Source organism: Coregonus lavaretus, assembly GCF_964263955.1.
Source record: "Coregonus lavaretus genome assembly, chromosome: 9".
Classification (NCBI taxonomy): Eukaryota; Metazoa; Chordata; class Actinopteri; order Salmoniformes; family Salmonidae; genus Coregonus; species Coregonus lavaretus.
This window is the reverse complement of record NC_139996.1, coordinates 12636581-12649959: the sequence shown is the minus strand read 5'-3', so window position 1 is coordinate 12649959 and position 13379 is coordinate 12636581. Positions and strand designations below refer to the sequence as shown.

Below are 13379 nucleotides of genomic sequence, written 5' to 3'. Positions count from 1 at the left end.
CAAGAACAAAAATTCTTATTTGTCATAATCCTATTCTTTTTGTTTTTGAGACTTAATTAGTCTCGAAGGGGGAAATATGTAGTGTCTGAGGGTCTATGATTTTGCTGACATTTGCAAATGATGTAATGGATGAACTCTACTCTGCTTTGCTGAAACATCTGGAAAGCATTACTACATAGGCTTCTTGGAATAGAGGACATTTGGAGATATGTGGGGAGGCCGGGGATTGGTCTATTAAAATCACGCCATATTATGTTACATAGGATATAAATACCATGTTTTGAACAAAGGATGGGGAGAGACAACATATTAACAGATTGGGGCGTTGTTCTCCAGATATCTGCAGATGTCTGTAAATTGACGCTGGAATACTTTGAAATAATAAACCTTTATAATCAAAGTACAGTGTAAGCAGACTTCTTATCATCACAGCATAGATCAGCATCGTTGTCTCTGACACCACATTTACACCTTCACTATTACAGTGGAACGTTTTGTCCAGGAAGTTGTCTAAAAGGGATTGAATTTGTTGTTGCCTAATTGTTTTTTGGTAGGTTCCTTCCATCTATAGCATTTCTTAATATTATTCAGTTCCTTTGGCTTTGATGCCTCATGATTGAGTATTGCTCTGTTCATGTAGACTGTGATTTTGCTGTGGTCTGATAGGGGTGTCAGTGGGCTGACTGTGAACGCTCTGAGAGACTCTGGGTTGAGGTCAGTGATAAAGTAGTCTACAGTACTACTGCCAAGAGATGAGCTATAGGTTTACCTACCATAGGAGTCCCCTCGAAGCCTACCATTAACTATGTACATACCCAGCATGCGACAGAGCTGCAGGAGTTGTGACCCGTTTTTGTTGGTTATGTTGTCGTAGTTGTGCCTAGAGGGGTATATGGGGGAGGGAATGCTGTCACCTCCAGGTAGGTCTCTCTCTCTCTCTCTCTCTCTCTCTCTCTCTCTCTCTCTCTCTCTCTCTCTCTCTCTCTCTCTCTCTCTCGGTCTCTGGGTGTCTCTCTGTCTCTCTGTCTCTCGCTGTTGCTTTTCTATTAACGGGGGAACATTTCTGAATGTCAGTGTGAAATTAGGCCACCTAATTGGCAGGCTAATGAGCAGATAGACGAGCATTGAGTGCATCAATATGCAGTCGTAGGCATTTTAGGCACACTCCCCCATTTGATGCCTGCCTGCTTGCTGTTTGCTCTCCTTTTTATTTCATTAATTCCCTCTGTCTGTGGATAGGACAGGAGGACACACTGTCAAAGAGAGCAGAACCACACTGTACGGAGTACCGTATGGAGATAAACAGGCTGTTTTGATGTTTGAGGACAGAATGGCTTTGAGGAGGTAGACTAGCAAGAGAAAGATAAAAAAAACTATTCTCCATTTAATGTCTGTGTTGCATGATGGACCAGCGCTTGGCGACATTGGATTTCAGGAGCTACGCACAGAATGCTAACTCTGTGTCCCTGGTGCTATAAAAGACCCCAGCCACCCCTGGAGTGAACAGTAGAACGGTAGAGGTTGGTTACTGGAGTGAACAGTAGAACGGTAGAGCTTGACTACTGGAGTGAACAGTAGAACGGTAGCGCTTGGCTACTGGAGTGAACAGTAGAATGTTGGAGCTTGGCTACTGGAGTGAACAGTAGAACAGTAGAGCGTGGCTACTGGAGTGAACAGTAGAACGGTAGCGCTTGGCTACTGGAGTGAACGGTAGAACGGTAGCGCTTGGCTACTGGAGTGAACAGTAGAACGGTAGCGCTTGGCTACTGGAGTGAACAGTAGAATGTTGGAGCTTGGCTACTGGAGTGAACAGTAGAACGGTAGCGCTTGGCTACTGGAGTGAACAGTAGAACGGTATGGCTTGGCTACTGGAGTGAACAGTAGAATGTTGGAGCTTGGCTACTGGAGTGAACAGTAGAACGGTAGCGCTTGGCTACTGGAGTGAACAGTAGAATGTTGGAGCTTGGCTACTGGAGTGAACAGTAGAACAGTAGAGCGTGGCTACTGGAGTGAACAGTAGAACGGTAGCGCTTGGCTACTGGAGTGAACGGTAGAACGGTAGCGCTTGGCTACTGGAGTGAACAGTAGAACGGTAGCGCTTGGCTACTGGAGTGAACAGTAGAATGTTGGAGCTTGGCTACTGGAGTGAACAGTAGAACAGTAGAGCGTGGCTACTGGAGTGAACAGTAGAACGGTAGCGCTTGGCTACTGGAGTGAACAGTAGAACGGTATGGCTTGGCTACTGGAGTGAACAGTAGAATGTTGGAGCTTGGCTACTGGAGTGAACAGTAGAACGGTAGCGCTTGGCTACTGGAGTGAATAGTAGAACGGTAGCGCTTGGCTACTGGAGTGAACAGTAGAATGTTGGAGCTTGGCTACTGGAGTGAACAGTAGAACGGTAGCGCTTGGCTACTGGAGTGAACAGTAGAACGGTAGCGCTTGGCTACTGGAGTGAACAGTAGAACGGTAGCGCTTGGCTACTGGAGTGAACAGTAGAATGTTGGAGCTTGGCTACTGGAGTGAACAGTAGAACGGTAGCGCTTGGCTACTGGAGTGAACAGTAGAACGGTATGGCTTGGCTACTGGAGTGAACAGTAGAACGGTAGCGCTTGGCTACTGGAGTGAACAGTAGAACGGTAGCGCTTGGCTACTGGAGTGAATAGTAGAACGGTAGCGCTTGGCTACTGGAGTGAACAGTAGAATGTTGGAGCTTGGCTACTGGAGTGAACAGTAGAACAGTAGAGCGTGGCTACTGGAGTGAACAGTAGAACGGTAGTGCTTGGCTACTGGAGTGAACAGTAGAACGGTAGCGCTTGGCTACTGGAGTGAACAGTAGAACGGTAGCGCTTGGCTACTGGAGTGAACAGTAGAATGTTGGAGCTTGGCTACTGGAGTGAACAGTAGAACGGTAGCGCTTGGCTACTGGAGTGAACAGTAGAACGGTAGCGCTTGGCTACTATAGTGAACAGTAGAACGGTAGCGCTTGGCTACTGGAGTGAACAGTAGAACGGTAGCGCTTGGCTACTGGAGTGAACAGTAGAACGGTAGAGCATGGCTACTCTACTCTCAGGCCCCGTTTTATAGCTGGCCTTCTTAAGTTTACTTCATACAGGCAAGAATAGAAGAACTGGAAATCACATTGACTGGTTTGAAGCCCCCCCACCCCCCTTGTAGTTGAGGTCCAAGAAGAGACTTTCTGTCCACTCATTATGAATGCATGATCTGAGTCCTCAGACAGTCAGTGTATTACTTGGTAATCATGTCACATTACTTAATTGTCCCCTAATTTACTGGGGGATATTTTCCTAATTAAAACCCATTAATCATAACTTGTATCATGTGGATTATGCCAATCAGACCAGCTGTGTTGGAATGTTGAATACTCATAAAGTAACCGACGGCTGCTGGCAAGTTTTAGGAACTAGTAGCACAGGTTCACATGACATGAGACACTGTGGCTACTTGATGTAGTCTTCACCCCCTCTGCAATACACTACTGCGAGTGTGTCTTTGTCTGTGTTAAACTAAGAAAGAGCTCTTGGTAGAATATTATGATCGACCAGATCATCATTTCTGACCATGTGTGAACACAAACAACAACGACAGGTTTTAAATGGTTGTATCATGTAGCGATATAAAGATTTGTGTCCTGCTGTTAGGGTTTATGGACTCAAATCAAATCAAATCACATTTTATTTGCCACATGCGCCAAATACAACACGTGTAGACCTTACAGTGAAATGCTTACTTACAAGCCCTTAACCAACAATGCAGTTTTGAAGATAATTTTTTAGTGTTAAGTGTTAAGTAAAAGATAGATAAGTATAACAGTAGGGAGGCTATATACAGGGGGTACCGGTACAGAGTCAATGTGCGGGGGCACCGGTTAGTCGAGGTAATTGAGGTAATATGTACATGTGGGTAGAGTTAAAGTGACTATGCATAAATAATAAACAGAGTAGCAGCAGCGTAAAAGAGGGGGTTGGAGTGTGTGGTATCTAAATAATGATGCTAATTATGCTGTGAGGACAAGGAATCCGCTGACGCTGTCTTCGATTATAATAGTTTATTATATCGAAGATTTCAGCCCCAATTTACAGACTTCTGCAGACATCTGGAGAACAACTGACCCAATCTCTAATATGTTGTGACTCCTCGTCCTTTGTCCCAACCATAGTATTTATAATCTGTAACATGATATGGGTGGTTTCCCCTACAGACCAATCCCAGGACGCCACATAACAGACTTCCTCTGTTTTAGGGTGCCCCTATAGTAATGCTCTCCAGATGCTTCCACAAGCTGAGTCAACTTCCTCTAACACACCATTTGCAAACATCAGCAAAGTCATAAACTGTTTATACACTACATATTTCCCCCCTTCGAGACTAATTAAGTCTCGAAAACAAAAAGAATAGGATTATGACAAATAACAATTTTTCTTATTGAGTAACTTTAACAATAATGGAGAGTAAACACATTTTTCTATGGAGTGTAAATACATTTCTATGAAATGTGTGTGAGAGCGAAAAACCTGTCTGGCAGCTTTCTTTCCAAATATCCATCAATCAATCAAGACAGTAAAATTCTCTCATTGCCCCAGGCGACCACCTAAGTACTCCAGATCAATTCATAAATCTTTATCAATGCATTTTAAACTATGATGCAATTGAATACACATGAAAGCCTCAGAAAACAAAATACAATCAAAAATGTCCACATTCAGGCTGGTCGACCCATCGGACCCTCCTGTGGATTCTCTCTGTCCCTGCCTAGACCCAATATCCCTAAGCATTCACGAAATTAACAAAAACATCTGAGATCCCCACATGTACCCAACAACAGAAACCATCATTCTTCAAAAATTAATACAGAAAGAATATGACACAAATTATGTATTACACATGCAAATATGTCTATATATCAGTGCAGACACTGGAATGTAGTCCACTACACTGCATCTCCTCAGCAGTGTCGACTTTCAATGAAACATCGATGATGGAATCTGAACATTTCCACACCTTCCTCGTTCCACTTCCTCCCGTCCATTCATATTGTCCATGTGTGATTATTTGAATCCCCTCTACACATTCCCCTATATATGCTTCTGGAAGAAAAGAAAACACCAACCAGTATCTTTTGCAAAACAACACATGCAAATTAAAACATCAATATCAACAATAATATAAAAATTTTATATAAAATGATATATAAAATGAATCACATTCCATTTCCCCCTTTGATTCATAACAAAATACTAAATATCACAATAATATGTAAAAACGTGAAAAATGATCGGATATTCAAAATGGATATCTATCCATCAATACTCCATCCAGTCCCACTTGTTCATCTCCATCTAGATCAGTAACAGTTAACAACAGCATCTGAGTGTTTTCTCCAGGCAACCCATCTCAATATCATAGCCTTCGCAAAAGTCAATAACAAAGTACAAAAGCAAAACATCACACACAGCACTATAAGAGCTGCTACTAAAATCTGAACTATCACTGCTCCCACTGGGCCTAACTGATCTTGCAACCAAGACTTCGCTGACCATCCAGCTCCTTCAGATCTACCAAACGCATCCCTTATATTCTTCAATGCATCCATAACACTAGTGATATTATCGAAACTGTCGGGGATCAAAGTATAACAATCATCCCCCGTCAAGTTCATAGCCAAACATAATCCACCTTGTTTTGCTAAAATATAGTCAAGAGCCATGTCATGTTTCAACAGCGTCAGTCTGTGACTTCTTTGAGTATTTGACAGAAGGTTAAACCCTCTTATCGTTTCATTTGCAAAACCCTGCAAAGTATAGGTAATATTATCAATGTGATCTGCCAAAACTGTTACCCCATACCATGGAAAAAGTCCAAGTCCCCACTTCTCTCCTAGACTTATCCTCCAATGGTAGGCTTCCAGACTATGAAATTTCGCCATGTCCCTTTTCACCCTATTTCCAAACCTAGAATCAGATTTATCTGTTTCCGGTGCTTCCCCTCTTTTAATGGTAAAAGCCTCATATGGAAGCTTCAACGTCGACATGTAACAACATCCTGTCCATCCATAGGGTAAGAATATATATGCTTTATCACCACAAACCCACCAAATATCTCTAAAATTCCCAATAGTCACATTACCAGGCAAAAGCTGATCTTTCACCATCAAAGTCCTGCTCTTCTTACTAACTGGAACATAAAAAGTTACATTATATTTCTCATTACTAACCTTACGTTCATGCTTACCCAAAGTCATCATATAATCATCACAATCTGATATTCCCATAAACATACCCTTTCCATCATATGTTTTATTTGAACAAAAACAGCTTTTAGCCCTCACAGGTTTCACCTCCAATGCTTCAGGAATCGCTGTTAACTGATTTTCCTTCCGATCTAACAAATTCACATAGGGTAATTCATTTAACCAATAACACTTAAACCTAGGCCTAAACAAATGCTTCGACAACGACATTATTATATCTGTTAATGATTGTTGCTGATACAACAGCCATGATAAAGCATAAGATTGACACGTACTTGATAGAGGTTGAGCCACCGTCTCTAAGATTGAACCCCATGTGCCTGGTGCTGGAATTCTCAACAGACATGGACGCTCAAGATTCCTCACTGATCTTACAGAATGAGTTAACTACTGGAACCATAGATTCATACCTGCTCATCCATCTTTAATTTGCAAAACAGAAGAATGCCTTCCATTTAGTGTCTCTCTTCCCTAACGAGCGGTATTGATCAGATATATCTTCTTGTCTTCCATCAAAATCAAAGAACTCATCCTGTACCTCCAGGATAGTATTCTGCACTATTTCAGATGAATCTACATCATTCTCTACTACCATCTGCTCTCCTATTTCAACACTATCCTTACTACCATTCACAGCACTCTCCATCCGTATCATAAACTTCTGAGTCACTCTTACTACATCCTTTAGTTTCAGAAAAGTTGTTGTTGGTGTCTGTGTCACATTTCTTAAATTTGTTATTGCCTTCGTAACATTAATCTCTTTCAAAGTTACTGTTAAAATAGTTGCTTTAGTTGATGTATTAACACTCTTAATTATTTCCAGTGGCAAAGTGACAGATATCCTCTGTGTATTATTTACTGTTGGAGTGGCTACTGTAATATACATCTCCTGAACTTCTTTGGTGACTGTGGAAGCTTCAACAGACTTTAAATCTTCCATCATAAGCGTCACCTTACGAGTTACATAGCCTTTTAACCAATAATTCTTAACCGGAACAAATTTTAACGCTGGCTCTAAATAAGTACACATATATTCTCCCTGATCTTCCCATGTAACATTACGCAAAATAAGTTAGCAATCACTCATAACCCTCTTCCACTTCATATCGTTGTACAAAATATACTTCCTTTGACTAGGGGGCACAGCTTCTACTTCTGGTCCTGATAACAACACTTCTTCTCCATAATTATCTCTCCACGTGGGAGGAATGTCACCACCCCACTCCTTCTCTCACATCTACAAGGAAGCTGAGCTGACTGTCCTAGAGTTACTTCAACCCTAGTTTTCGTAACTTTTTTTAGTCTGACTTTTTCCCCAATTTTTTCAAAAACCATTTCACTGATTTATCCACAAAACTCTCCCCCACTAATTTGAGGATATTTGATCGGGAAGACCCCACCTGCTTATGACTTCTTTACACAAGAACTTGGCAACCAATTGAGCATCATTTAGCTTAGTTGGACAGGCCTCCGGCCATCGTGAAAATCTATCTACAACCACCAACATGTATCTTTTCCCATCAACTGGTTTTATCATATCAACAAAGTCGATAACCAACTCACGCATAGGACCTCTCGGTGTAGGAATGTAACCAGGAAGAACTGTCACACCCCTGCGAACATTATTTTTCAGACAATTTGTGCACCTGCCTATGACATAGTCAACCTGTTCAAGCAAATATGGTGCCCAAAACCTCCTAACCTCCCCCCTTGCAACATGAGCTAACCCATGTGCTTCCTGAATCATCAGACCTAATAGGTCTAGAGGCGCTACTATCAACCCCTCATGGTTTCTCCAAAGACAACAAAGGATTGCTACTCTGAGGATTTTTTATTATTGTCTTCAAAACACCTGCTTTTGAAAGTCCTTCAATTTATGGTTCAATCCCTTGGATTGCTTCATCTTTCAATGGATACTGATTCCTCCAAGGAGGTCTTGCTCCTCGTCGAAGTTCAACTTTCACCTCAATTGTGCTGATTTCACAAGTCCAATATCGGTACTGTGTTGAGACCTCAAACATTCTTGAACTTGCAACATCTCCTCTTTCATAGGGTCTGAATCCATCTTCACACTGCAAATAGATTCATGTGTCATCCGTACAGCTTGTGGCTCTCCTTGTCCTTGAGCCGAAATCATGATTTTGAGAAATCGCTGATCTTCACTCCTCCAAATCCCCCAAATTCTCTTTCATCAGTACAAAAACAGCTTTCTCTGCTTCTGTCATAATTTCTCCTATTTGCTTCTGCTCATAGCCTTCAGAAACCAACAAGGTCACATGTGGCACACTCTTCTCAATCTCCAATTCTTTATCCAGATAATCGTCTGTGTTTATCTTCATAGCTGCTTGTGGTCCTAAAATTATGCAACATGAGCTGAGTTGAACTTTCTTTGGTTGATGACTCGTTGGTATCTTTCATCAGTTTTTGTCCTTCATTTTCAGACAGCTTAAGAACACCCAGCTCTCTTTGTCTCTTTTCTTTACGTTGTTCCCTTTTTTTCTCCTTCTTCTTTTAATCACCCAATTACCTTAATTTTACAGAATAATGTCAGTGCTGGATTTCCAACACAACTCTAATCAAACCAGCTCATGCACAAAAAACTCCAATATGCAATTCTTAATTACATCAATTGATCAGTCTGTTGCCAAGTCCCTGTCAAATTGTCACAACATGAAATATGCTAGACACACAAAATATCCTGTATGGGAAGGTACGTTTTGTGAACAGAACAGTACTAGCCTTAATTGGACTGGATCCGTTGCAGCACACCCTGTCGCGTGACGCACTCGTCAGCACCTTCTCTCTCTCTCTGTCTCCTCCTTCTCATCTCTCATATCACAGAAGAACAAAGGAACAGACAAGAATTTAGTATTTTATGCACTCACTGGGTTATTTCAACCATGCAATACCCTTTTAGAAATGCCTATGTTCACACTCGCGCTAAGAAATAAGCAAACAGCTTAACTCAGGAATATTATAAATAGCTCAATAACATTTTATTTTATTTATTTTTAATCCGTCAACATATCTCTCATTTATCAATTCAATAGATCTCAATCAAATAGTTTCATCGTTAAGCAACAGCCGATTTAACAAACAGAATACTTTATTCGTGTGTAAGTCTCCCCCTTCTTCTCTGTCTGCATGTCACAGCAGCTCAGTGCAGGCAGGGGAGTGGCATATTTGCTCTACGTAACTCTAAACTCATAAAATCCCACACATGCGCAGTTCATTCACCAATGCGATTTCAGAGTGAGAAGAGCTCCCAAGCAGCTCTCTCCAAGCTAAACAACAGAAAGTAGACAGACCAGCTGTCCCTCCGTTATTTCCCCAACACAGACAAACAGTAACACTTAACAGAACTCACAAACCAACACAAAACATAGAACACAAATCCTACTTTGAAGTTTCTTAACTTCACTTATCCTAATCTGCAGATGTATAGTTATTTTCTTATCCATTACAAAACATCTCTATACACTCTTAAAATCCTCCCTGTAGGTTCATAATCTTTTAACAGTTATTAAACGTTCTCTTTTTATAGAGACTCATAAGATTTTAACCTTAACGTCCTTCCAGGGGGCTCATATATAGTTAACAATTATTAACGTTCTCACCAACGGAGACTCATAAGATTTTAACCTTAACTTACATATTTCCGTACAAAAAACTAAAACCCCTGTTCTCAACCAAAACATATATATGTATATATCTCTAACATAAATCTTATCCTAACATGAGTCGACACACAGTTTAAACACAACAGAGACGTCTTTATTTTATTTTATTTTTTTCTCCCCCACACACACACACAATTCAAGAGGAATGCATCCGTTCCTACGGTCCTCTAAAGCATGCTACCGTCATTCCTTATTTTTCATTGTTCCTAAATTTCTGCTACCTCGAGTTTGCAGATATTCAAATGAGAGGTTACATCGAACATATACCTCGTCAACTATAAGTCGAGGGGTAACTTGCAACCGAATGTATCTACCACAAACCCCAATTTCCAGAACTGACCTCATAAATCAACCTAGTGAGTTTTCAGGATTTTCGGCCCATCCTAATGATCGCCTCGTTTGAGGGCTTTTTTTGTAGCGGTGGCTGAAATTAACAAACAACAGATGAAGATGTGGCATCCCTTGCAATCACTTCCTCTGTGTGTGCTACTTGCTTTTCTTGTGAGCCACGGCCAAGGAACCAGGCAGGGCCAGGATCTCAAATGTGGAGCATGTAGGGCCATGGTGGATGAGATGGAGTGGGCAATATCCCAGGTGGATCCTAACAAAATGATCCAGACCGGGTCCTTTAGAATCAACCCAGATGGTAGCCAGTCTATTAGAGAGGTTCCTCTCGCCCGCTCGGAGGGTAACCTCCTGGAGCTAATGGAGGAGATATGTGAGAAGATGAAGGATTACGGGGAACGCTTGGACCCCATCACCAGCAGGGAGACCTATGAGATGGTCACGTCTCGGAACGGCAAACCCATGGACCTCTCAGAGGCTAAACTGGATTCCAGAGTCACATCCAGCCTGAAATTTGCTTGTGAGACCATCATTGAACAACATGAAGACGAGGTCATCGAATTCTTTGCCCATGAAACGGACAACGTGAAAGACAAACTCTGCAGCAAGAGAACAGACCTTTGCGACCATGCTCTGCAAATCCCTCATGATGAGCTATGATTCCATCCTGCAGTTCACGCAGCTCAGCTTTACACACAGCTACCTTCCACCACGTTAGTGTGTGGGGAGGTGGAAATGTAGAACTCAACACACTAGCTCGATCTGCGCTATCAATCACAAGTCATAGATGCAAGGTATAACTTATTGGGCGACTACTGTTAAGAAAACTCATGACATCAACTATATTCTCACACATTTGTGCTTTTGTGCCTCAATTTATATTGTCCTTATGCAGGTGTGTATGATGTGGGTAGAGCACTCTTGTAATGTGTATATTACTACAATGAATTCAAATCAAATGTATTGGTCGCATACACAGTCCTCTGTAGCTCAGCTGGTAGAGCACGGCACTTGTAACGCCAAGGTATTGGGTTCGATCCCCGGGACCACCCATACACAAAAAAAAATATGTATGCACGCATGACTGTAAGTCGCTTTGGATAAAAGCGTCTGCTAAATGGCATATTATTATTATTATTATTATTATTATTTCCATAGATCAACGACGTCCTAATTTTTATACATTTTTCCTTGGCCTTATTCCTTCATTGTATTCTTTTTGAATTTTATTCAAGCAAAATATCCCTGTGGCCAGTATTATCAATTCCTATAGACACTCCCCCCTGTTTGCGTTGTTTCCAGTGCAAACAAATTTAGAAATTTAGAACGGACTCTTATCCCACAGCAAATAACAGCAAAGTGCACACATAAGTCTTTCAAACGGTACATCTCCTCAGCGCACACACCCACATAAGCAAACGAACCGACCAGCGCCCAAAATTGTGAGAAATCTCACCTTATGTGCCGGCGTCTTGAGCGGGAGTCACTTCGTGGTTCATGCATGGAACGCTGGAGAGACGCAACACGTCCCAAAGGTCCTCATCGCCATTCTGTGGTATCTAAATAATGATGCTAATTATGCTGTGAGGACAAGGAATCCGCTGACACTGTCTTCGATTATAATAGTTTATTACATCGAAGATTTCAGCCCCAATTTACAGACTTCTGCAGACATCTGGAGAACAACTGACCCAATCTCTAATATGTTGTTACTCCTCGTCCTTTGTCCCAACCATAGTATTTATAATCTGTAACATGATATGGGTGGTTTCCCCTACAGACCAATCCCAGGACGCCACATAACAGACTTCCTCTGTTTTAGGGTGCCCCTATAGTAATGCTCTCCAGATGCTTCCACAAGCTGAGTCAACTTCCTCTAACACACCATTTACAAACATCAGCAAAGTCATAAACTGTTTATACACTACAAGTGCAATCTTAGTGCCAGCATCGGTTTGTGGTGGTAAATAGATGGCTACGAAAAATATAGATGAAAACTCTCTTGGTAAATAGTGTGGCTTTTTCATGGTGGTTTTGGAGCAGTCGCTTCTTCCTTGCTGAGCGGCCTTTCAGGTTATGTCGATATAGGACTCGTTTTAATGTGGATATAGATACTTTTGTACCAGTTTCCTCCAGCATCTTCACAAGGTCCTTTGCTGTTGTTCTGGGATTGATTTGCACTTTTCGCACCAAAGTACGTTCATCTCTAGGAGACAGAACGCGTCTCCTTCCAGAGCGGTATGACGGCTGCATGGTCCCATGGTGTTTATACTTGCGTACTATTGTTTGTACAGATGAACGTGGTACCTTCAGGCGTTTGGAAATTACTCCCAAGGATGAACCAGACTTGTGGAGGTCTACAATTTTTTTTCTGAGGTCTTGGCTGATTTCTTTGGATTTCCTCCAATGTCAAGCAAAGAGGCACTGTGTTTGAAGGTAGGCCTTGAAATACATCCACAGGTACACCTCCAATTGACTCAAAGTATGTCAATTAGCCTATCAGAAGCTTCTAAAGCCATTACATCATTTTCTGGAATTTTCCAAGCTGTTTAAAGGCACAGTCAACTTAGTGTATGTAAACTTCTGACCCACTGGAATTGTGATCCAGTTAATTATAAGTGAAATAATCTGTCTGTAAATGAATTGTGTCATGCGCAAAGTATATGTCCTAACCGACTTGCCAAAACTATAGTTTGTTAACAAGAAATTTGTGGAGTGGTTGAAAAACGAGTTTTAATGACTCCAACCTAAGTGTATGTAAACTTCCGACTTCAACTGTAGCTAGGTATGATCAACTCTCTGAACTCATTTACTATTCTCCTACCGTTTTTTGGGGGTAGGGTATTTCATGAGTTTTAGGATATTTCATGAGCATTAACATTCCAACACAGCCTGTATCTCAGCACAGGGTTCATTACACCACAGCTAAATCAAGAGACATCAAGGCCTGTAACATACTTTGTTTCACAGAAACATGGCTCTCCTGGGATATTCTGTCGAAATCGGTCCAGCCAGAGGGGTTCTCAGTTCATCGCGCAGACAGGAATAAATATCTCTCTGGGAAGCAGCAGGGTGGAGGTGTGTGT

At 41.6% G+C, this 13379-nt stretch overlaps 2 protein-coding genes and 1 pseudogene across 3 annotated transcripts in view; 2 read left to right on the top strand and 1 right to left on the bottom strand.

Moving 5' to 3' along the window:
• Positions 1–6690, bottom strand: part of LOC311134789 (carboxypeptidase A1-like) — a gene marked incomplete at both ends in the record, with an annotated part of 54757 nt that extends 48067 nt beyond the window's left edge. The window contains one exon of the mRNA XM_084168574.1: positions 6679–6690. Coding sequence (XP_084024700.1) covers positions 6679–6690 — 12 coding nt within the window. The remainder of the gene's footprint in view (positions 1–6678) is intronic.
• LOC311134866 (mitochondrial inner membrane protease subunit 2-like) overlaps positions 1–13379 on the top strand; it is a 222058-nt pseudogene that overhangs the window by 107581 nt on the left and 101098 nt on the right. The gene's annotated exons all lie outside the window — the stretch shown is intronic.
• LOC311134515 (protein canopy homolog 2-like) lies at positions 10368–11227 on the top strand. Its single transcript, XM_084168213.1, has one exon. The coding sequence runs from the start codon at positions 10393–10395 to the stop codon at positions 10951–10953; it is 561 nt and encodes a 186-aa protein (XP_084024339.1). The 5' UTR covers positions 10368–10392; the 3' UTR covers positions 10954–11227.

Excerpts from the sequence above, each read along its gene's own strand:
- LOC311134515 (XM_084168213.1), top strand. The coding sequence starts at position 10,393 with ATGAAGATGTGGCATCCCTTGCAATCACTTCCTCTGTGTGTGCTACTT.